The sequence below is a fragment of the Rhipicephalus microplus genome, chromosome 5 (assembly GCF_043290135.1).
Source record: "Rhipicephalus microplus isolate Deutch F79 chromosome 5, USDA_Rmic, whole genome shotgun sequence".
NCBI lineage: Eukaryota > Metazoa > Arthropoda > Arachnida > Ixodida > Ixodidae > Rhipicephalus > Rhipicephalus microplus.
Window position 1 is genome coordinate 214,209,725 of NC_134704.1, and position 24,283 is coordinate 214,234,007.

At 49.6% G+C, this 24,283-nt stretch overlaps 1 protein-coding gene across 2 annotated transcripts in view; it reads left to right on the forward strand.

Moving 5' to 3' along the window:
* Positions 1-24,283, forward strand: part of LOC119173528 (dnaJ homolog subfamily C member 2) — a 301,565-nt gene that overhangs the window by 192,899 nt on the left and 84,383 nt on the right. For both annotated transcript variants that reach the window (XM_075896473.1, XM_037424336.2), the window contains exon 13: positions 7,564-7,742. In XM_075896473.1, the coding sequence (XP_075752588.1) occupies positions 7,564-7,742 (179 nt within the window). The remainder of the gene's footprint in view (positions 1-7,563; positions 7,743-24,283) is intronic.

The window sequence follows — 24,283 nt, forward strand, 5'->3', positions numbered from 1 at the left end:
TCCGGTGTCCGCAGAGGTAGCTGTCTCACTCTCACCTTCGAGGAGAACACCAATCCTCCGGATATACTGCTCTACAAGCAAAGGTGCCCTGTTCGTTTTCACCAGCCCCGGCAGTGTTCACATTGCGGCCGCTTCGAGCACGCAACTGCCACCTCCTTGTGAGACGAATGATGCCTGCACTGCGGCGTCAAGCATGCCCCAGGGCTGTGTGCAGCACAACATTCTTGCGGCATAAACTGTTCCGAAAAACATTTCGCCATCGAGCCACGGTGCCCCTCCTGGCAACTCTAGCGCAAGGTCAGTCATCATGGCCTCATCTGATAGCACCGTGACTCGCCGCCAAGCCTTGGAACAAGCTAGGACCCCTGGTAGCAGCGTGGCTATCATCAAGGGCCGCTCTTTCTGGATTGTGCTCGCCGGTACCCGCGGCACGACCTCGGAAGCCACCCCTCTACCTACAACGAGTGCGCCCATGTTCCCCGCTAACACGACGACGGCTTCGCCTTCCACAACTCAGCCAGCCTCTGCCGTTGTTACCAAGTGCTCCATGGCGACTTGGACACCGCGCGTTTTTTCGTTATCTCCGGCTAGTTCCACCATTCCCAACAGTGCGACACCGCCCGCTTTCTCGACGACGCCGGCCCCTGCCAGCCCCTGGTCGGCCACAACGATAGACACGCTACTTCCGGCGATTTGTGCTGTGCTCCCGATGCGTCCAGTTGGCTGTCGCGAGCGGAGATTTTGTGCTGCGGCCCTACTCACCGTGACACCTTAGGTTTCGCTCTCTATGGGGCGCGACCATCAGGGACAACTAGACCTTTTGTGTGAGTTTAGAAGACCCCACTCTTCTTCCTTCCCATGTTAAATCATGTGCATCACTGTACCCCCGACTTTCTGGGCGGCCTTCTCGGTGACTGCGTGTTGCGCGCCTGTTCTTGCATGCGTACGTGGAGCAAATTGAATGTGACGTTTTCCTCTTCTTTTCCTTCTTCTCTTGCTTTTTTCTTACCTATCCCCTTTTATTCCAACTACACCATCCCTGTGCCGATCTGTTCAGGTGTCATCGTAAAGTTAGACAGTTACGGGCAGCACTTTTCTTTTCCTTTTCATAATCACTTAGAACGAGAGAGGTTGATTTAACATTTTCTCATTCCATAGCACCAGTCTGGCTTTGCAGTGATCGTCAATATTATCAAATATTATTAGGCTTGGCTTTTAGCCACATGCAAACAAAACGGACGACATCTGAACTTCTTTGGATTTCTGTTTTTCCTGTCGATGATTAACATCGTATTTCTTACCTGGCTGTAGCTCGCAATTCACTAGTGCACGTCGTCCTCCGTGCACAAGTCGACGCGAAGGCACTTCACGTGCATTAGATGGGCATTTCGAACTAGCTTCTATTTCGCAGGTAAATGTCGGTCGGACCAATACTGTTGACGGAAACGCACCTGAAGTTCGCCATGCCAGTTGGAAGTACGTTGTTGATCGAAACCAGCTCGAAAGTTAGGTAGTACAATTGAACTTTAAATTACACATGAGGGTCTGCCTTCCCAGTGGCACGTATGATGAAGCGGTTGATTGAAGAAAAGAAAACGGGCACTCTTTTCGGCAACCTTTGCGTATAGGTCATTGTTTATTCATCAAAAAAAGAAAAAAAGAATGTTGGAGGGAAAAGGCAAGGAAATAAAGGGGGAGTGCACGATAACGGTTTCAGTGAGGACACCCTAACAGAAAAAGCTTGAAGAAGATAGGGATAGAAGCGACAGTGAGAGAAAAGAAAATTGTCGGATAAAAAAAAGAGAAAGAGTAAAAAAAGAAGGTTCTGACTTGTAAATGAGATAAGTGCTAGTTAACCAGGGCAAGTGGCTTAAAACGCTGTGCCATTAGGTTCGATGAACCCTTGTGGAAGCACTGTTCGGCTTAACTCCTCGATGGAAAGGGGAAGAGGGACGCAGAAAGGAAAGGTACAGAAAGTGTAAGGTGAGGTGTGGGCATAAGCGTGTTAGGCGCTGTTCTGTACTCTCTCCCGGGCTGCAGAAATTAGGTGCCTTCTTCTTCTTCTAACCACTACCACCACCACCATAAGTGTGCGCAGTTCCTCTTCAGGGTACAAGGGGGGGGAGGAAGTGAAGGTCTGTCGCAGTGTCGCCCTTTTTGCCTGACCGCCCACGCCCACACTATTATGTCAATGTAATGGGCTGACTATGCGCTCCTGCACCCCAAAGGAGAACAGCCGCACTGCCGCACTTCCACTGTTCGTATGCCTAAGGGCATCGGTGCTTCCGTACGATGAAACAGCCGCAAAGACTGCCGTGCATTTCTCCATGCATGCGTCTGTCTGCAAATGTGCGTTCGCCCCGGCCACATCACGTCAAACGAGGAACCAATAGCGCACAAGAACGCCTGTTGGAGGCACTGGCTCCCTCCTCACTTTTTCTTTTCTCTCTTGCATGCGCAATCTCTTGCACCAGCAATTCAAAATACGCGGCAAGCCTGCAGCCACACCAAATGGCATCCTTGTGAACTCAGAGGTGCCCCTATGACATATGAATGCAGTCTTCTCAACATCTTATCCCCGTAGTGGAGTTTGAAAGAACCCTAGGGACAAATCAAAGCTTGTAAACCATTGGGCATTACCTTGTTGTGCCTAGGGCCACTCAGTGGGAGGCATGGGGTACACTGGTACCTTCGTACAGGAATTCAAGTGTCTTTAGTCAACAGCCACATGGTAGCCTCCGGATTTGTGCTACTTGTGCTCCGCTTGATTAGGCCTGCTTCCAGTATCTCGTTCAAGCAGGCATCCATGATGCATTGTTTTTTTGGATTGACTGGGCGCAGCTTTGTGGGCACTGGTGTGCGGTCGCGTGTCGATACAGTGCTGAGTAAGTGTGGTACAAACAGGCGACTTTGTGAAGAGTGCCTTGTACTCTCCCAGCAGGCCCCTGAGCTCATTCATTGGTACTGCTCGCTGCCCTGAACCAGGAATGGTGCTGCAAGCCACAACGTCTGGCTGTTGCTCAAACAGACGTCCAAGGCAATTGGAATCATCCACTGGATCTGGACAACCTTTTTCTCAGGTTTGGCAAAGGGCCCAACAAGCTGTAGTTTGATGCATAAAGTCCATCTTCCCAAAGCTATGTGAAAGGACATGCCAGTGGCTGTAAGAAAGTTTCTTTTAAGCACAACATCTTGGCCCAGGTCAGGTAGACAAGGAAATTTTTGAACCCAGAAACCGCTATCCTACTCTATCCTGCGTTTGGTAGACATGGAGCTCACAGCTAACGTGAATTCTCGACGGAAAGCTGCGACGAAGTCATCCTACGTGGTGAAGGGTCTAGCGCAGCGAAGCCACAACTTCGCGCTGCCGATAAGCGCCACGGTAACGATGTGTTGAACTCGGTCTTCCATAGGTATGTCATTGATAAGACAAAAACTGTCCACTTTCATGAGGAATTCCTTCAGCATCTGTACATCCCTGAAACCCGTGAACCTCGGCAGCGTGGTTGCAATGGGCGATGGTCATTTGGGTCGCCAGCTGTCGGACAAGGGCCGGTTGGTGCTCGTCGCTCACGAGAATAACGGGAGCAGCCATTAGTGCTTGCCGCAGCTCATCTGCTTGGCGCTCGCGTTCATGGGGGCGCTGACCAATAGCAGATTAGTCTGCTTCAGCATAAACTGCAGGAATTCGTCACGGATTTCGGCTCTATTCTAAATGAGCTCCTACTTGTCATGTTGGTTAGGCTTCACTCTCTAGTTCCCACAACTTCATACGTCCTAGCACAACACCGTCCGCTCACACACAGGTCCGATGTCCACAGTTGCCACATTGCCCAAGGGGCGCCGCATACCCTCTCATCAATACCATTGGATGTTCTCACAACAAGACCAACTAAACCAACTAAATCGTCCTAGGTGTAAGTGTTGTCCCTCTAGCCTTAGTGCTACTCCTGATTCGGGCCGACCTTACTTGTCAACACAAATTATTTTGTCGTCAAAGTTGGTACCATTGGGTCCTTTTCGGGGTTCTCGACGTTCTCGACGAACTTCGCCGTCCCTGCCACTGCCGACATGGTCGCCCGTCGTCGCCTGATGTCGTCGTTGGCGTGGTGGCAGCCTGAACTCTTAAAGCTTCACAGCATTTGGTGCTGAGCTGACGTGGCCCACCGGGGACTATTTTCGCTGACTTGCCGTAATGGGGGCTTGCGCCAGGAACGTCTCTCCGATTACTGCCGGCGGTTGCTGCATCCTGTGGCTGCGCTCGAACTAGGTCGAGGTCTTCGGCCACTTGTTGGGACACTCTGGTCACAGGCTGCTCAGTTGGTGTTCTGCTGCTCCTGTCGTCAAGGCGTTTGCTGGCGAGACGACTTTCTTCTCTCAAGCTCACATTGACTATGCCAACGCGTCGTTGCTTGCGTGCCAATCACGGCTCGAATCACGCACCTCCTGCTTCTTGAACCTTCTTAGCATGTGCTTGTGCCGCTTAAAACACCTCGTCATCTTTTTTCCTTCAAGGAGCTCTTACTCATGAAAACAGGCCACATATTGTGTAGAGACTATCACGATTGGTCTATTTATGCTACAGTCATATACAATGTAAACAGTCCTTCCAAAGGACAATCAGAGACTAGTACCTTTGTGAAAGAAATAGTTCTGCTCATGCACTTGGCAGCATTCTCCGAATACCTGTTGTCTGGCTTATGGTGTCAGTCTTGAGTTTGTGCCCATTGGAACAGGCTTGTGTGCATCCAGATTTGAGCACTATTGATGAGAACTAACCAGCAGTGATGCCAAGGAAAGTATGTTATGAGTAGTAATTGTAATCTGAAGAAAGAGAAGTGGATGAAAAGATAACTTACCGTGGCCAGGGACTGTACCTGAGACCTTCGAAAAACACATCCGGTGCTCTACCAACTGAGCTACAAGCTGCAGTCGTCCCTCCGTCTACGTTATAATGTGTATATGTGTGTGTGTGTGTGTGTGTGTGTGTGTGTGCGTGTGTGTTTGTGTGTGTGTGGGGGGGCTGCATGCATCTAAATCTGGGAGTGTCAGTCAGCGCCCCCATGTAGCCATGATGGCAAGCATGGAACACTTCTTCGGTCTGTTGGTATCCTGGAGGAAGGAAAGATAGGAGAGGCCCTGACGTCACTCGTGAAGTCGCGATGAAGCCGGAAGTCGGCCATATTGGCTGGGCAAATTCTCCTCTCTTGTTTACATCCGAATGTAAAGCAGAAGGCAGGACTCTCTCTCTGGCTCGGAAAGCACGTGGGCTGCGCAGCGCGTGTGTCGTGACAATTTGAAACTAATGGAACGGGGATCATCACTCTGTGCCAGCGGGACACCTTCAGCGAAATCGCTTCGTCCGAGTAATAACAGGGAGTAACAGCTCACCAACAACGAAGCAACTACGAGAGAACACGCGCTAGATGCACCGACAACGGCGAGTGCTTTCACGTCATTAATTCAGCAACTGTGCAGACAACAGGATCGGTCGTGCACCTTTTACCGTTGCATTCCGCCACGTGGCCGACGCAGCGTCCTGCCACTGTGTCCGTGTTCTGCGTGAAACTCACCGGCGTCAGCATTCTGCGACCGTGGTGACTTTGAGCACGGTGCTAGTGATAGTTGAATGCGGTTGCTGTTACGTTGAGATTACATGCAATGCTGGTGGAGAGTGTACCGAGCGGAACAGAAAAGGTGTTTTAATACGCGCATGCAAGTTGTTACTGTACACACACAACACGAAACTACGTATGTGTACATGGTCCTCATGGCGTCTGCTGAGCTCAACAGCATCGTACGTTGTCACAAGCAGGAGCACTGCTCAACCGTCACTGACCTGCAAGGCGTTCGTCGTCATTCAGCTTCGTCATGGTGCCCAACGCAATTTCGCTGAACACTAACTGCTTCATCTGTGTCATCCGCCGCACGACACATAGATACGCACTCGTTCTACGCACTGTGGAAACCCCGTGATGGACAAAAGCATTTGTAAACGTTGCTAAGAGTACAGTAACTGCCAGGAGAACACTGCGTAATCAATAATAACACGGCGCAGAGCACAGATATTGTCCGCCACGGCTCAGCACGAGACCTGGGGAGGCACACATTCCACGTGCCAGCCGTGGCCGCTCACTGCTAGACCAGCTCCACTGCGCAACACGTAACCATAGCAACGCCGCCATTGTGCCTAGTGAATATGGCCGCCATGATGTCCATTTCCGCCACACTTTTCACGCCCCGCGCCGGCTAGGCATGCCCTCTCCCACCTTTCCTTTCTCCGTGGTTGGCATCATGTAACGCATGATCTTGGCACTGTCCAGCTCGGTTGAGCATGAGACGCGTTATTCAAAGTTCGGTTTAGCCCCTGCCAGCAGCGAGTTATCTTTTTATCCTTTTCACTTTATTCACATTTACATTGTATCTACTACAGCTAATTCCTTGACAGCATTGTCTGTTGGTTCTCATCAACATTGCATCTAACAAAGAAAAAGGAGCCTTTAAAATTTCTACTTCTTTTCATCAAATTTGAGCAGGTAATTCCACAGACGTCTGAGGTCATATCCAACAAAAAAGTCTGCTGGTCTTGCTTTTTCGGCATCCTGCTTGTGGTCTATGCTAAGATCTAAAGGAGGGAAGTGAAATCAGGGACAACAGAAAGTTGTATTGGGCTATGAAAGGATTGAAAAAAAAAAAAGTGGCTGATTTCTTTATCTAGGAATTGGCATAACAGGAGAGTGGAACGTGCATTCACAGGAGTAGTAAAATGTTTATTGTGCATTGTGTCAGCGACAGCAACAAATTGCAAAGTCACGGGAAGAACAGCAAGCAGCTGGAAACTTGCAGCGTGCACTTCAAGCAGACAGCACGCATGAAATTAGCACACACAGGACAAGCGCTGTAACAGCTCGACACTTAAAATGCACTGTTCAAACAGAAAGACGCATGAAACGAGCGCATAAGTATACACAAGCTTGGAAAAACTGGCACAATTCTTCATCATGTGTCAGCAGCGCACTCCTTTCGTAAAGCGGCCACGGCAGTCAATGGCCTTCCCGAATTACGAGTCTCATAAGCGCGAGCGTAGGAGTGGCCACACCCCGTGGAGGCGATCTTGAGTGTGCCCAACGCGATCTCGTGGCGCCATCTCGCTACTGATAGTGAAAACGTGCCAAAGTTTCGAAGCTCTGAGGACCGCCAAATGGTGTATGGTGTATATAAATGGTTTGCCGTTAGCACCCTGAATAAGGTAAGCTCGGTGGCCTAGTGGTTAGTGCTGTGCACTGCGAGTCAAGAGGTTGCTGGTTCAATTCTGCATGACCATATCTTTTCTTGTTTTGTTTTTTTCGTTGCAATCTTAGTATATATATCTTACAACGTGATATCGAAGATGAAAATATGTCAGTGGAGCCATGGTGTGCTTCTGCATAAAACAATTTCATGTTGAAAATGAAATGGGCCAGCTGACACTAGGTAAGAATTGTAACTAGAGATTGTGTGGGGATGCATCCATCCTGCAGTGATTGGCTGTTTCTTTTGATCGGAACCACTGCTGTGTGACAGGCCAGGGCCCTTGAAAAACGTCTGGAGCGTGAGAAGGCGGAGCAGCTGGGCGTAAGTGGTCGCAGCCAAGGGGCAGGAGGGGACAAGGGCTCCTCTTCCTCCTCTTCGTCCTGGAGCCCGGATGATGTGCAGCTGCTCGTCAAGGCTGTCAACCTCTTCCCTGCTGGCACAGCCAATAGGTTGGCGTTTTGGTTTTTACTCATTTTGTGTGGGCTCTGCTGAAACAGCCCTTGCTTTAGGATCTAGTTATTCAATGTGAATAAACCTGTTCTTGTGATTAACTGTTATATGTAAGGAGATGAGCTGCTCGGCACAATTGCACCAGCGTCAAATTAAGTTATTGTTGGCCACTTTTTAGTAAATGTCTGATAACTGGAAGAAATGAAACAGCAGTAAACCATTCTAACTTTAAAAACACAAAGTTTTCTAGCGATTCCCTGATCACATTGTCTGGCCCAGCTATTTGAGTCAAGGGAGAATATGTCTCAAGGTGACCTTGCATTCGTTGACATTTCTCTGAATATTTGGAAGCCATTTTAGAAGACGTCATGAACCCAGACTTCCAAATATGTTGACACACTAATTATTAAAGTACAGTGAAACTGAAGCTGAAACATTTGTCAGTGGTGGTCCAACTGGGTCAGTTGTATGATTTTGCTCCAATTCGATATGCCCGCGCCTTGCTGCACACATTCAAATTCAGCAGGCACTTACTGCGCCCAAGTTCATAAGTCCACCCTTTTACACGACATCGGCCCATTTATGGCTCAAAACTGTTCTTCGTTGCAACAAACACAGTCTTTCCATAATGCTGCCTATGTCCTCGCTCCATTCTAGCAATCTGCTTTTCATTATTACATTCAGCCTAATCAAAGTCACTGTTGAAAGTTTAGCCTGCCATTTTGTTATTTGTTTGGGAGCTTGCGATAACATGTATAAAAGTCATCTTTTTCTTCCGAGAGTCACTTCGCACACCGTTATGTGGTGATGTGGCCAAGCAACAACAGTTATCAGCACTGCGTGCTTTAAATGACATCATCACGCAAACAAAGATGGGCCAGTGCAAAAGATTGGTATTTGGCAAAGAAAGTTCGCGTCATTTTATCCCACTATGCAATGTTCTTCGGTATGCATATTCTAGATCTACTTAAGCCTAAATGCCCACATTGTGGGGCAACGGCTACTTGTGCATGTCGTTGTGCATCTTCATTGCGAAACTGGTGTAATACTGAGGCAAGCGAGTGCTTGTAGAAATTGAGCTGCACAGCCACCCACGAATAAAGAACAAGTGCTCCACACTGTTAGAACGATGAGCTGGTGTTAAAAAAATGTCAAAGCCCTCCCAACTTGCAAATCTTCCAAAGTTATTTGCTCCCGCGCTTGTCGAAAACTACGTTTGCGAGCCTGCTTAGCATGGCCACTGTTTGCAATTGCCAATTGATGAGGATTGAACGACGCTGATGCTAGAATTTCTTGCTTCCAACTGCACTGTGTCGTGCCGTACCTTCGTTAAGCTCAAACTGGATTGCAAAACTGCAAATTGAGGAAACAGGCTAGATGTTGTGAGACTTGTCGACAGCACTTGCTGAACCCTAAACTGTCTTTCCTGGACTGAGTTTTAGGACCCACGTCAACCGCAGATACGAGGGGCGGGGATTGTGGAGAGGAAGTTAGACTCCCTCTGAACCGATCTGTTCTCCTCCGTCATCTAGCTTGTGTGCTGGATGCCACACTTATTCCCCAACCGAGAAAATAGCACAGGAACTCATACCTACCAATCGTATGTTCATAGCATATTGTCATGCGACAGGAGTCCACCGAAGCAAAGAAGAGGAAGAATCGCACACGAGCAGCAAGCCATTGTGGGGCTGACGTTTCTGTCCCTTGCGCTGCGCTATTTATTTCTGACTTTCCACCTTGTAAATAAATGCATCTCATCATTACGATATATTAAGGTAAAACATTTGTGAACACGGGGTGTCGTTAATGCTAGTATTTCGACAAGTGGAATGGTCCTTAAAGCTATCTTGAAGAAAAGCCGTCCCCTCTCGCCCTCTCCTTTATTCTTAGTTTGGTCACTCACACTGCCTCCTTTGTACCAAATGAATATGAAAAAATATGTACCAGATGATATTCTGAAAAGTATGCGTCGAGGAATTCAGATGCACCAGGTAGCCGTGCACATGCCAACCATACAGCAGCAAAGGCCCATGGGCACGAAAAGCAGCTTTCTTGACAGCGGTGGCATGAGTGGTGTGAAAAACTTGGATCTGACATGGGAAACAGAGCCCTTTGGAGTACGTTCAGTTCGATGGAACACAGTTACAAGCAACCTGACACTGCAGCGAGTGTTAGGTCATCGATGCAAAGTACGCCACAAGAATTTGCAGAGCAGGCTGCAAGAGAATTTTTCCCGAAGTATGATAACGCATCTTCTGTAACCTGCCCCGAAATCGATGAGCTTGAACCAAGTGCCAAATCTGATATATCCAGTCCTTTTGGCATGGCTGAACTAATAGCGGCAATTAAAACTTCTCACCAAGGTGTTGAACAACACCTGGTCCAGACAATATTGTTACGAATAAATATAGCACCTGGTACTCTATAAACTCTTTATTTATGGTGAACTTGTGCCCGTAAACTCAAAGCAAGAAATGGTCAGCCAAAAATGTCTCTTGCTCGCTGACTCCAACTTCGTCGGTCTCTTCCTCTGCCCCTCGAGTCTCGTGCCGGTCCCGTGGCGTAGCATCGTGGCACGTGCAGGGCGGCGTTCCATGGCGCGGCTCTCTTGCTACTTGCTTGGCGGCTTTTACGAACGCGAATTGTGGCACGCGTCTTCATCGATGGTCGAGCTGTGGCATTAGTCCCCCTCCTAGCACGCATCGCCCCGATGCGTAGAGCCGGCTGACAGTTTCTAATTAATAGGACTTGTCCTTGTGTTAGACGACGTGAGTCAGTTCACTTGTTCAGTTCCTGGCGTAGTACGGTTTCATACGTACTACATGTACAACTTCCGGGAAATTCCTGCGTCGTGTTGTGCATACTTGACCTTCAGCGATCACTTCGTAGTTTCATGGGCCTACCGTATTTACTCGATTCTACCGCGCCCTCGATTGTAACGCGCACCCGATTTCCACCGCGGAAAAAAAAAAAAAAACGTAAGACATCGATTGCAACGCGCACCCATTTTTTCTCGCTGGCCCGCATGATCACACCACTCGAAAAAATGACTCCTTTCGGGAGCGTCTTCCATTTAAATATGAGGTACGGGCGAAGCTTGTGCCCATCTGACGTGTAACAGAGCATTGCCGTCACTGTAGTTTTACCGTGGACCGATGTCAGCACGCGAACTTGCTTCGCCCCCTTCTTCTCGACGGTTGTGGTGCCAGGCATGTCGAAGTAAAGAGGCGTCTGATCGGCATTCCCAATTTGCCCAAGCAGGTAGTCGTTGTTGCGCCGCAAGTTTAGGACGAACCTCTGAAAACTGTGAAGCTTTTCATCGTACACCTCCGCAAAACTTTTCGCATATGCATGTTCCCCTTCGGAGGGAAAAGCCTTTCCTCTTCATAAAGTTAGTTAGCCAGCACCTGCTCGCTTTAAACTGGCTCCGCATTAGACCTTTTTCTAAGACTACCTACTTGCATAGCTCGCACTTGGAGCAGTTCTGCCGTCACGGGCCGCTGTGCTGCTCGCTGCTAAAGCACATACTCGCCGAGCAGCTCTTTAATTTGCGGAAACCGACCCTGCTGTGGTCCACTGAAGCCTTTGCGTAAAGCTTTGCTGTCGAAAATCTTCTGCTTTTGTTTCCGCCGGTCCCGCACGCACGTTTCGGGAACTCCGAACGACCGCGATGCGGCCCGATTTCCGTCCGTTTCTGCACACGCGATGACTTTTCTTTTAAAAGCGGCATCGTGGTGCACTCGAGTTTTTGGAGTCGGCCATTCCACGCTGTCGATGCTAATGCACTACTAGATGACGAACTCCTCAGCACACGTACGAAGTGCCGCACATGAGAAACACATAGGCAGAAATGGACGACGCGCCATGCCGACGCACGTAGGGGGCGGCCATTTTAGATTTGCCGATGGCAATAGATTGGCCGTAATTTTTTTGTTCGTACTCGATTCTAACGCGCATGCGATTTATGAACTCGCTTAACCGGAAAAAAGGTGCACGTTAGATTCGAGTAATTACGGTAGGTGACGAAGAACCCTGTAAGGGCCAAAATAGCGCCGCATAAGCTTTTCTGATAGGCCACGTGCACGTACAGGCGTCCAGACCCACACTTGGTCTCCAAGGGAGTACTGAACGTCCCTTCGTCTTAGATTGTAACGGTGCGCGTCGACGTCCTGCTGTTGAATGATGCGGTTCCGTGCTAGTTGTCGCGCCTCTTCTGCCCTTTCTACATATTCCCTAATGTCAGGGTCCTCTTCATTCGTGCTGTGGACAGGCAGCATTGCGTCTAATGTCGTTATTACTGTCCGACCATAAACAAGTTGAAATGGCGTGAAGTGGGTTGTCTTTTGTACTGCGGTATTGTATGCAAATGTAGCATACGGTAATATGGTGTCCCAAGTCTGATGCTCGACGTCCACATACATCGCGATCATGTCAGCAAGCGTCCTATTCAGCCTTTCAGTTAACCCGTTAGTTTGCGGATGGTATGCGGTAGTTCTGCTGTGGTCGGTGTGCATTAGTTTCATGACAGACTGTACTAGCCTGGCAGTGAACGCAGTTCCTTTGTCAGTTATAAGGACTTTAGGTGCGCCATGTCGCAGCACTATCTGGGCCACAAAAAACTGAGCCACTTCATTTGCCGTTCCTTTTGTGAGAGATGACGTCTCAGCATACCGGGTCATGTAGTCGGTTGCTACAACTATCCAGCGCTTCCCAAACGATGACATAGGAAATGGACCTAGCAAATCCATTCCGACCTGCTCAAACGGGACTTTCGGTGGCTCTATCGGTTTCAAAAAACCTGCTGGTTTTAGGGGTGGTACTTTGCATCTTTGGCATTCTCGACATGATCTTACGTAATGCTGTACTGAATCCATCATTTTTGGTCAGTAATATCTCCGGCGAATTCTCGCCAAAGTCCTACTGATGCCCAAGTGACCTGCCGATGGGTCATCATGACACGCTTCTAAAATTTTCGCTTGCAGTGATGATGGTATCGGCAGTAGGAACGTTTCACCGGTGTGTTGAAAGTTTCTCTTGTAGAGAACGTTGTTGCGGAGGACGTAGGAACGTAGTCCACGGACGAAAACTCGCAATACTACGACTTGCTGCCCCTCTAAGTATTGAATGAGCAGAAGTAATTCTGGGTCCATTCGTTGATCATGAGCCATCTTCGACACATTCACAGCTCCAAGAAATGCGGAGTCTTGTTCATGCTCAGGAGACGAGGTCTCGACTGGTGCTCGTGACAAGCAATCCGCGTTATTGTGCTTGTGGCCAGACTTGTAGACTACGGTGATGTCATATTCTTGTAGACGCAGGCTCCATCTAGCAAGTCTTCGGGAAGGATCCTTGAGGTTTGCAAGCCAGCACAATGAATGATGGTCTCTGATGGCTCGTAATGGTCTACCGTATAAATATGAATGGAACTTATTGATGGCCCATATAACTGCGAGACATTCCTTTTCCGTAGTTGAATAATTATACTCAGCTTTGACAGAGTGCGGCTTGCATAAGCAATAACTTTTTCTTCTCCGTTCTGCCATTGAACAAGAATAACACCGAGGCCAACGTTGCTGGAGTCCGTATGAATGTCTGTTTTGGCATCTTCGTCAAAATGAGCGAGTATGGGAGGTGACTGCAAACGCCGTCGTAACTCAGAGAAGGCGTCTTCTTGCTCTTGGTGCGAGATGAATGGCACACCTTCCTTTGTAAGCCATGTCAGTGGTTCCGCAATTTTAGAGAAGTTTTCAACGAAGCGCCTATAGTAGGCACAAAGCCCCAGGAAACGTCGCATAGCTTTCTTGTCTCTTGGCCTTGGGAAATTTTCAACCACAGTGATCTTATCCGGATCTGGGCGGACACCGTGAGAACTGACAATGTGCCCGAGGAACCGAAGCTCCCGGAATCCAAAGTGGCACTTTTTGGGTTTAATCGTAAGTGCAGCCATACGAATAGCGTCCAGTACCGTTCTCAATCTCTGCACGTGCTGCTTGAACGTAGTGGAAAAATTACGTCATCAAGATAGACAAGACATGACTGCCATTTGAGGCCGGAGAGCACATTGTCCATCATTCTCTGGAAGGTAGCGGGAGCAGAACACAGACCAAATGGGAGTACTTTGAACTCGTAGAGTCCGTCGGGTGTCACAAACGCCGTCTTTTCACGATCTCGTTCGGCGACTTCTATTTGCCATTACCCACTCTTTAGATCCAACGATGAAAAAAAGTGAGCATTGCGCAGTTTATCCAACGTATTGTCGACTCGTGGGAGTGGGTACACGTCTCGCTTCGTGACGAGGTTGAGTTTTCTGTAATCAACACAGAACCGCATGGTGTTGTCCTTCTTCTTCACTAGTACTACCGGCGATGCCCATGGGCTTTTGGAGGGCTGTATGACATCGTCGTCGAGCATCTCCTGTACTTGCTTCTTTATCGCCTCCCTTTCTTTTGGAGCTACTCGGTATGGATGCTGACATACTGGTCTAACATGCCCTTCGATTACATCGGTGCTTTGCTATAGGCATACGTCCGACATTCGATGAAGAGAAAAAACACTCTGCGAATTCGTTGATCAACTCCACAATCTGGTCTTTCTGCAGAGATGAAAGCTCTCGGTCAATATCTATTTTCTCGAGGACACTGTCCACTGCTGAGGGCGTTCTAGGTACTTTTTCTATGGTGCGAACATCTGAGACTTGTACGTAGTCATGAAGTGATGCCATGGCTGCTCCCTTCGCCACATGCTGTACCTCGTTGGTAAAGTTAGTCAATAGCACATCAGTATATCCAACCCGCAGGTTCACTAGACCTCTCGCCACGCGTATCCCCTTTGTGAGTAGCAGTTCGATATTTCCACCAGCTAGTCCGGCATATTCACGAAAAACGTCGCTTTTCACAGAAACTGTCGCGCTGCTACGTGGCGGCACTGTCACACCTTCATCTACAATACGAAGAGACCAAACAATTGGTTGCTCCGCATGACACATGGCAACAGCGTTCTCCGTAGAGAAAGAAACTTGGGATATCTTCAAGTCGATGATGGCACTGTTTGCTTGCAGGAAGTCCATGCCCAGAATTGCCTCACGGGAACATTCGGGGAGAACAATAAAACTGCAGACGTACACATGGCCTTTCATTCCCACTCTCGCTGTGCACAATCCTACGGGGCTGACTAAATGCCCTCCGGCGGTGCGTATCTGCGGTCTGGTCCAATGAGTGAGCACTTTCTTCAGCTTCTTTGCGAGCATGCTATTTATTATTGAGTAGTCTGCACCTTTGTCTATAAACGCTATGGTTTTGACGTCGTCGATTCTGACTTGTAGCTCGGATGTCACGTGATTATTACTGTGCTTGTCCATCGTTGTGTCAGTGTCGTCGTCTGATCCGGTTAGCGATGGAGGGTTTTCTGTTTTCCGAAAATCAGAGGCCCTGCCTCCACAGGTCGCTGGTTCTAGTTTTCCCGTCGCGGGCTTGGTGAACGAAGCCTCGGGAAAGTAGATGATGGGTGTGGACTCGGCGACCTATTGCGCATTGGTGCAATCGACTGTGATTCATGTCGCTGAGTGTTTGGATAGGCATAGCGCGAAGATAAATATTCTTCGATTTCGTAAGGGCGCTCACCGTTACGAGGGCAGGGTGCATTCACTGGGATATCACGTAGCCCGACCCGACGGTAGTGGCATGTTCGATAAAGATGACCTGCCTCCCCACAGTGGTAGCAGAGGGGCCGCCAGTCTGCCGTGCGCCATACATCACTTTTGCGGGGTCTCGCTTCTGGCATCGGCGATGGCGTACTGCGAGGAAAGGTCGGTGGCATAACGGGAGCTTGTGCAAAGCTCGGGCGTCTCATGTCTTGCCGTACAACTTGCGCGTACGACAGCTGTGGCTGAGGTTCTGGTTGCGTGTGGTTGGCACCTGAGGCTGCGGTTGAATAATTGCTTGCCGCACTTCTTCACGTACAACGTCCGCGATTGAGGCCATTGCTGGAGGACTTTGGGGGAGTTGCAGTTTCTGGAGCTCCTCCTTAACAATAGCCCTCACCATTTTCCGGACGACGTCAATGTTGGTGGGGAGGGTTGTTGACTCCGCCCTGACTGAAGAGACGTTGAAGTCTCTGTTGTACAGTCGCGCACGTTGTTGTAGTGTCCTTTCCATGGTCGTTGCCTCGGACCGGAACTCCGCCACAGTTCGCGGTGGATTACGCACCAGGCCTGCAAAAATTGCTTCTTTTACTCCGCGCATTAGGGGCCGCAACTTCTCCTCGGCCATGTTTTTGTCGGCTCGGCGGAAGAGCCACGACATGTCTTCTATGTACATGGCCACGCTCTGGTTATTGCCTTGGTTCCTCGCCTGAAGAGCAGCCTCTGCCTTCTCTTTGTGGTCCGTGTTCGGATAGGTTGCGATTAGCTCTCGTCGGAAGTCATTCCACGACAGCAAGGACGCTTCGTGGTTCTCAAACCATGTACGTGCCGAATCTTGCAGGGCGACGTAAACGTAACGAAGTTTTCGGGCTTCGTCCCAACCATTCAAACGTTCAATGCGCTCGAAGCCTTCAAGCCAGTCCTCGGCGTCTTCAAAGGTCTCACCGTGGAAGACCTCTGGTGTACGTGGCGAATCAACAATGATGTGAGATGGAGATGGCATCGACTGGGTGGCCATTGCAGTGACGCTTGTGCTTGAGGTCTCGACAGGTCTTGATGAGTCAATTAGGGGGCCAAACTCGGGCTGCTCACCACGTTGTCGGCGACTCGTGCGTTGGTGCACAGGTGTCAATTCTGCTGGCTCCAATCTTATGGAATCTGGTCTTCTCTCCATTGCCTGTGGTGGGCTTGGAATCATACCCAGGACGTCCACCAGATTGTTACGAATAAATATAGCACCTGGTACTATATAAACTCTTTATTTATGGCGGACTTGTGCCCGTAAACTCAAAGCTAGAAATGGTCAGCCAAAAATGTCTCTTGGTCATTGACTCCAACTTCGTCGGTCTCTTCCTCTGCCCCTTGAGTCTCGTGCCGGTCCCGTGCCGGTCCCGCGGGTTCGAATCCCGGCTGCGGCGGCTGCATTTCTGATGGAGGCGGAAATGTTGTAGGCCCATGTGCTCAGATTTGGGTGCACGTTAAAGAACCCCAGGTGGTCTAAATTTCCGGAGCCCTCCACTACGGCGTCTCTCATAATCATATAGTGGTTTTGGGACGTTAAACCCCACATATCAATCAACCTTTGCATTTACACCAGGTGTAGTGACCATTCCTGAGGCTGCGGAGGTCCGCATACTAGGTCTTGATATTCACCAGTCCGGCAGTGGAGTGCACTGGCTTCGAAAAGTCAGACAGAGTTGTACAATAACACTTCATCTGATTCGCCACATTGCATCGAAAGCAGCTGGAGCTCGTACACATGTAGCTCGACAGCTCGTCCGCACAGTTCTGCGGCCAAGAATTTTATACCAGCTGCAATTTCAACGGTTAACTATAGCCCAGTTGGCACAGTTGGAGACTATTAACCGTGATGCTATGCGCGCAATAACAGCGTTACCTTGCATCACTCCCATACCAACTTTACGGGAGCACGCCCAGCTTAATACAATTGCAGAGCTGGTTACCCAAAGAAAAAAAGCTTGTGAAATCAAAAGGCAACTTGTACTGCCTGTTGCTGCGTTGCATGCTCCCTTTCAACGTGGCTTTCGCATTGACAACCAGCCCGAGTCTATGCCTCCCTGGGAATTCACCACCATCACATCTAATAAAACAACGAAGTTACGGTGCTCCGATACATCATCTACAATTGGCGAACGCTCCATCATCGAGGCCCCATGCGCTAATACCTGCAAACTATATACAGATGCTGCTATCCTACAAGACGGCGGAAGGACATCATTCCTGATTACTGCGCATACTTTTGTCAGAAGCCATCAGTGTTATGTATCTATGGAAGCCACTCCTCTTGTGATGGAGCTTCAAGCCATCCGTGACGCAATCCAGGATGCTACCTCTAAGCAGCCCACAATTAAGCAGATTGACGTATACACTGATTCCTTAGGAGCTATTAAGGAGCTCAAGGAAATACACAAGGCGATGGAGATCTGCGAGGCGATTCATAAGCTGAACCATAATACGGCTACTTGCATAAAAGTACATTGCATTCAAGGCCATGCTGCGAACCCACACAACATGGCTGCTGACCAGCAGGTGCACTGCCCTCCAGACATAGACCTTCCAGCCATTCCCCTTTCACCTCAGCTCCTAAACTTACTCCATACCCGTAAAAATGTTCTCAGGCAGGATAAACGTGCTCTCATTCCACCGTGTGTCTGCTCTCTCCCCCCTTACCTTACTAGAGCGGAGAAAGTTGTGCTTAGGAGGCTTCGGGCAGGGGTGGCCCTTACACCAGCCGTTACAGTGGAATCTCGATGATACGAATCTCACGGGGTCACGAAAAATATTCGTATTAGCCGAAATTCGTATCATCGAAACAAATAAAACTAGCTAAATTAACAAAGAGTCAGACGTGAACTCATCCAGGCACAAGTACGTAAAAAGCATTTATTTCTTGATGAAAAAGTCTCTGATGTCCTTCTGCCTCTTTTTTTTCGCCAGGTCACCTAGCAGACTTTGTTCGAAAGCATAAAAACGCCTGCACGTGTCGTCGCTGACTTCATCCGCGGCCACAGCGCGCCTCAGAATGTCGAGCGGGTGCTGCGTTTCGGCCACCGGAGGTGGTCCTTCGCCGTCTCCCACGTCTATGTCGTCGCCATCATCGCTGGAATCGGCAGCCCCGCACGTGGCCTCCTCAACAATATCTTCGACCGTGCGCGCACCACAGGTGGCGAGATTGTCATCTGCCGTGCAAAAATCATCAGATGTGCACTCGACGTTGAGCTGTTCCCAGTCCTCAATTGTAGGATCTTCCGGCTCTAGGGGCACCTCTTCTGGACTCCCGAAGAAGCCGCATTTGCCGAAGCAGTTCGCTACGGTAGTCGGAGTTACCCGATCCCATGCCATAGCTATAAAATGAATGGCATCCAAGAGGCTTATTCGCAGGTCACCTTCGTCCTTTCGGTCAATTTTTGCGAGTAGGCGACGCACAAGAAAGCTCTTAAATTGGTGCTTCACATTCTTAATAATCCCAGCGTCAAGGGGTTGCAGGTGCGTCGTCGCGTTTGCGGGTAAAAGGGCGAGTTTGACGTTCTGAAGCGTTACTTGCCTCGGGTGGGCGGCGCACTGGTCAAGAAAAAGAAGAATCTTCCGATTCTTACAAGCCATCCTCCTGTCAAGGAGTGACAAAAACTCTTCAAACAACGCCGCCGTCATCCACGCCTTTTCGTTTGCGCGATAAACGCACGGCAAATGACTCTCGCGCTTCAAGCATTGGGGCTTTTGGAACTTTCCGACTACGGTCAGCTTAAGCTTTTCTGATATGTCGGCATTACAGCACAAGAGCACAGTAATACGCTCTTTGCTTTTTTTGCCTCCTCTGCATGCTTCGCCTTTTAAACAGAGGCTCTTTTCGGGTTGCAGGTTAAAAAAGAGACCTGCCTCATCAGCATTAAAAACATCACGAGGCTCATACTCTGCAATGAGTGACGGCAGCTTCTCTAACCAGTCGCTGACAACTGCCTCGTCAGCTTTTTTCACTTCGCCGCAGACGCTTTTGTAAACGAGAGCGTGCCTAGTCTTAAAGCGCTGCAGCCACCCACCTGAGGCCTGAAATTCGTCGATATGCAGAGCAAGTGCAAACTCGTCGGCTTTCTCCCGCAAAACTTTGCCATCGATATTTACGCCAGCTGCGGTTACTTCTTTAAACCAGGTCAGGAGAGTCTCTTCAAGTTTCACGTGCTGAGCGGTCTTCGCTTGCTTTGCGTTGACGTTGAACGAAAGCACGTTTTTCATTATGGTCTCTCGCTGTCCAACAACTGGGCTCAGTGTTGATGTTGCAAGGCCTAGCTCCTTAGCCAACTCCGTCCGCTTTCTCTTAGGATCCTCATCTACCTTGCGAAGGATGTCTAATTTCTCCTTAAAGGAGAGCGCTTTTCGCTTGCGAGACATAGCTCGTTGCGACTAGGCAAAATGGCGCAAACACAAAGAACGCGGTCCGAAGCACAGCACTGCAACCACTCCGTCCAACGCCACGCAGAGAAAGAGGAAAAGCACAACAGCAACAAAAGCGTCATCGGCCCAATTGCCCCGCACAGTCCGCCGCGTCGTCGCGTCCGCGCCGCCGCACCCTGGAAGAGGAGGGGATTGGGTCGGAATTTGTAGGGCTGCTAAGGGCAATATATGAGGATAACAAGGCACACATTACATGGGAAGGGCGTACATACACAGAGCCCGTGTACATTCGAAGAGGTTTAAAACAGGGGTGCCCTCTTTCGCCATTGCTGTTCACACTGTACATTAGAGGAATGGAAAGACGACTAGAGGAGAGTGGATTGGGCTTTGATTTGTCACACCGAAGCAATGGAGTGTTAGTGGAGCAACGGATTCCGGGATTGATATACGCAGACGATATAGTGCTGCTGGCGGATAATGCGGAAGAACTTCAAAAACTGGCTGACATTTGTGGTGATGAGGCAACGTACCTAGGCCTACATTTTAACCCACAGAAATCTGGAGTCATGGTGTTCAACGAGGAAGCTCATGTAGCACCAATAAGGATACAACAGGAAGCTATACCATTAGTAAATAAGTACAAATACTTGGGGATCTGGCTTAATGAAGGAAAAGGCTACCTGAATGCTCATGAAGAACACCTCAAACTGAAAGGGAGACGAAATGCAGCAGTAATGAAACATAGAGCACTTTGGGGACACAATAAGTACGAGGTAGTACGAGGCATCTGGAAAGGGGTAATGGTGCCGGCGCTCACATTCTCTAATGCCGTATTATGCTTAAAGTCAGATATCCTGTCGGGGCTGGAGGTTAACCAAAAGGCAGTTGGCAGGTTAGCTCTGGGAGCTCACAGTAAGACTACAAACGAGGCTGTACAAGGCGATATGGGTTGGGCTTCATTTGAGGCGAGGGAAGCACAAAGTAAAATACGGTTTGAGGAGCGACTTAGACATTTAGATTAGAAGAACTGGGCAGCCAGAGTGCACAGATACCTGTACCTGAAAAGTGTGGACACCCAATGCCGGAAGAGGACGCAAAAGCTGGCGACTAAATATAACTTGACCGCGGCAAATAAGCAAAGGGGGCCAGTTAAAAAGCAAGTGAGGGAAACAGAGACGCTCATGTGGAAAGAGAGGACGGAAAAGAAGGGATCGCTGGGAATCTACAAGGCAAGCAAACAAGAGATCCGGAAAGAGAACTTTTATGACAACAATAAAGGTAGTGCGTTGCTCTTTGAGGCGCGGGCTGGCTGCTTGAGAACTCTAACTTACAGGAGCAAATATTCGTCACAGGATGAGACATGTGTTGGATGTGGCATAAATAAAGAAACAATCGACCACATAGTCATGGAATGCCGAAAGATTCAGCCGGACAGAAATGGGGGGAAGGTCACACTTCCTGAGGCGCTGGGCTTCGCGGTTGATGGAAGCATTAACTGGTCAGCAGTAGGTATTACTAAGCAGCGGCTGGAGTATTGGTGGAGGAAAAGCAGAGAAGTCGATAAAATAACATCCTAGCCAAGAGTAGCGGCTGGGCAAAATTAAAAAGACATCCGAGTTGAGGGACAAAATTGAAACTCGAACTATTAAGGTAGGCTAGATGGCGCATGCCGTCACCCCGATTCAAAGGGGAGGCCTTTAATCATCATCATCATCATCACCCAAAAAGAGAGGGAGAAAGGAAACCGTGGCCAGCGCCATCTCTAAACCTAAACCGAAATCAAAGGGCGCAAGCGGTCTCTGAGGTCTCCGATATTGCGCACGCCGCGCGCCGATGTTGGAGACCGCCACGCGCTGCTGGCAGGCACCGTTGGCAAAATGCCAAACCGTTGGTGCAGCGCGCATTCCGGCGCGCGACTGAGCGCTGTTCTATTTCGCGGCCGTCAGTGGGCGGCGTTCATTCGTATCAAACGACGCGGGCAGAAAATCGATTCGCAACAAACGTACTCTAGCGCATTGCAAAGTAATGGGGCTCGGCAGGGACCACAGAAAAATTCGTATCATCCGGAAAATTCGTATTAGCCGTGATCGTATCATCGAGATTCCACTGTATATCGTCATGGAACTTGTCACATTTACGAGTTGGTGATACGTGTTCATATTGTCGCACTTCTGTGATGCTAGCAGATACATACCACCTTTTATGGGCATGTAAAGGGTTGCAGCCGGAACGCTCCCGTCACCTCGCTCAAGCCGGCCTTCGCTACTGCGACACAGCCAGTTACAACCGCTGGATACATGAAAACAGATTCCACAAGACACTACTTCACTTCATACACAACACCGGCGTAACAGCACACATTTAACAAAAATATTGCTATGGTATGAGCTGAGTTGTAGTATGTGCCGGGTAGACCCGCCGCAGTGGTCTAGTGGCTAAGGTACTCGGCTGCTGACCCGCAGGTCGCGGGTTCAAATCCCGGCTGCGGCGGCTGCATTTCCGATGGAGGCGGAAATGTCGTAGGCCCGTGTGCTCAGATTTGGGTGCACGTTAAAGAACCCCAGGTGGTCAAAATTTCCGGAGTCCTCCACTACGGCATCTCTCATAATCATATGGTGGTTTTGACACGTTAAACCCCACAAATCAATCAATCAATCAATGTGCCGGGTAGGTAGAAGAGGAAGACGACGTTATCTGGTGCGGCCTGAGGACTCCATCTTAACCGCGACTGCCGAACTTCATCCTCACTCTGTAAATAAATCCACCTATCCTTTTAATTTAACCGTAACAGTTTTGTGGTGGAGGTGCTAGGTAATTAACAAAGCAACAGGTCGCTTCAAGTGCCTGATCTACAACGAAGCCGCCGCCTTGCTGGACTGCCCCCGTTACCACTGGCAGCTGAGATGTCTCACGGCGATGAAGGAAACCGGATACCCGCAGCTGCAGACCTTCCACCTGTCCCAGCAGCACCGCTAGTACAAGGTTACGCGTGCGGCTGGTCCCTGGTTGCGTCAGGATCTGATAGTGCCTCGCACATTCGATGGCGAATCTGGCGAGGACGTGGATGCCTGGCTCACACACTACAAACAGGTGAGCAAATACTACCAGAGGGACGCGGCGACCCAGCTGACCAATGTAGTATTTTTCTTAACGGACACAACACTCGTGTGGTACAAGAACCACGAAGATGCCCTCACGTCATAGGATCGCTTCGTTTCCGAAATAAGAGCGTGCTTCGGAGACTCCATAGCTAAGAGAAAGCAGGCGGAACACGTTACTGCAGAGAGCTCAGATCCCAGGAGAGACGTGCACGACCTATGTCGAGGCAATCTTGAAGCTCTGAAAGATTGTCAACCCATCTATGTCAGAGGAAGACAAAGTTGGCCGCCTGTTGAAGGGCATTGCCGAGGACGTGTATCAGTTCCTCATCAGCAAAGACAGCCTTGCTACGGTAACCGACGTCATAAGCCACTGTCGCACATTCGAGACCCTGAAGATGCAATCTATCACCCCCAAGTTCACCCCCAAGTTCGGTCGCCTACCGAATGTAACCGCCGTGGCAAGTGTTGACAAATACACGCCGCTTGATCTCGCGTCGACAATACGCCAGATCGTTCGAGAAGAGCTCACTCGACACGCTCGCCCGACGCCGTATGAAGCTACACCCACATCGCCTCCCTCTCGCCCTCCCGTGTCAATTGCCACAGCAGGCAACGATGACAGTAACTACAGGCCACCCTCACTACCGAGGTCACAGCGCAATAACTACCCGCTGCCAAGGTACGAAGACCGCTTCAGTTACCCCCATCAGCCAGCCAACACCTATTACGACCCGAACAAAGATGTACCCGTACCACCACCACGTCAGCGCAATGCCTTCCAGGAGTACAATGCATACTGCCAGGTCCCTGTGTGCTACCGTTGCGGTATCGCCGGGCATATAGCTCGGTTCTGTCGTCGACAGAGAGAGCCAACATCCCGATATCGTTCCCCATCAGAGTTTCCGCCAGCGGGCACTGGTCACAACAACGGTCATTGGCCCGCCTATTTCAAGAGTACCTCACGGCGGGGAAATCACCGTGGCAGTTCTCCCGCTTCGGACCGTAATTTGACGCCTCCATCTGGCTGACTGCATCGTTCCCCTTCGCCAGGACGACGCGTGTCATCACCGCCGCCGCCGGGAAACTAGCCAGCGCGACCGATGGAGGTGAGGTCGCACAACAAGATTTGCCTTAGATGCCTCCGCCAGTTATAATCTCCAAGAACAAGATACGTGTGGAAATAGATGGCTTTTGTACAAGTGCTTTGGTGGACACTGGTGCTACGATATCAGTTATGAGTCTTTCTTACAAAAGTCGCATTGGCCGCAAAGTTATGTTTTCTTGGGGCGAATCAACAAGGTTTTGTGGTGTTGGTGGGGAGGTACTTCATCCTGTCGGAGTTAGTGCCGTCAATGTCTTATTGGCAGGAAAGGTGTTCCCAACAAAGTTT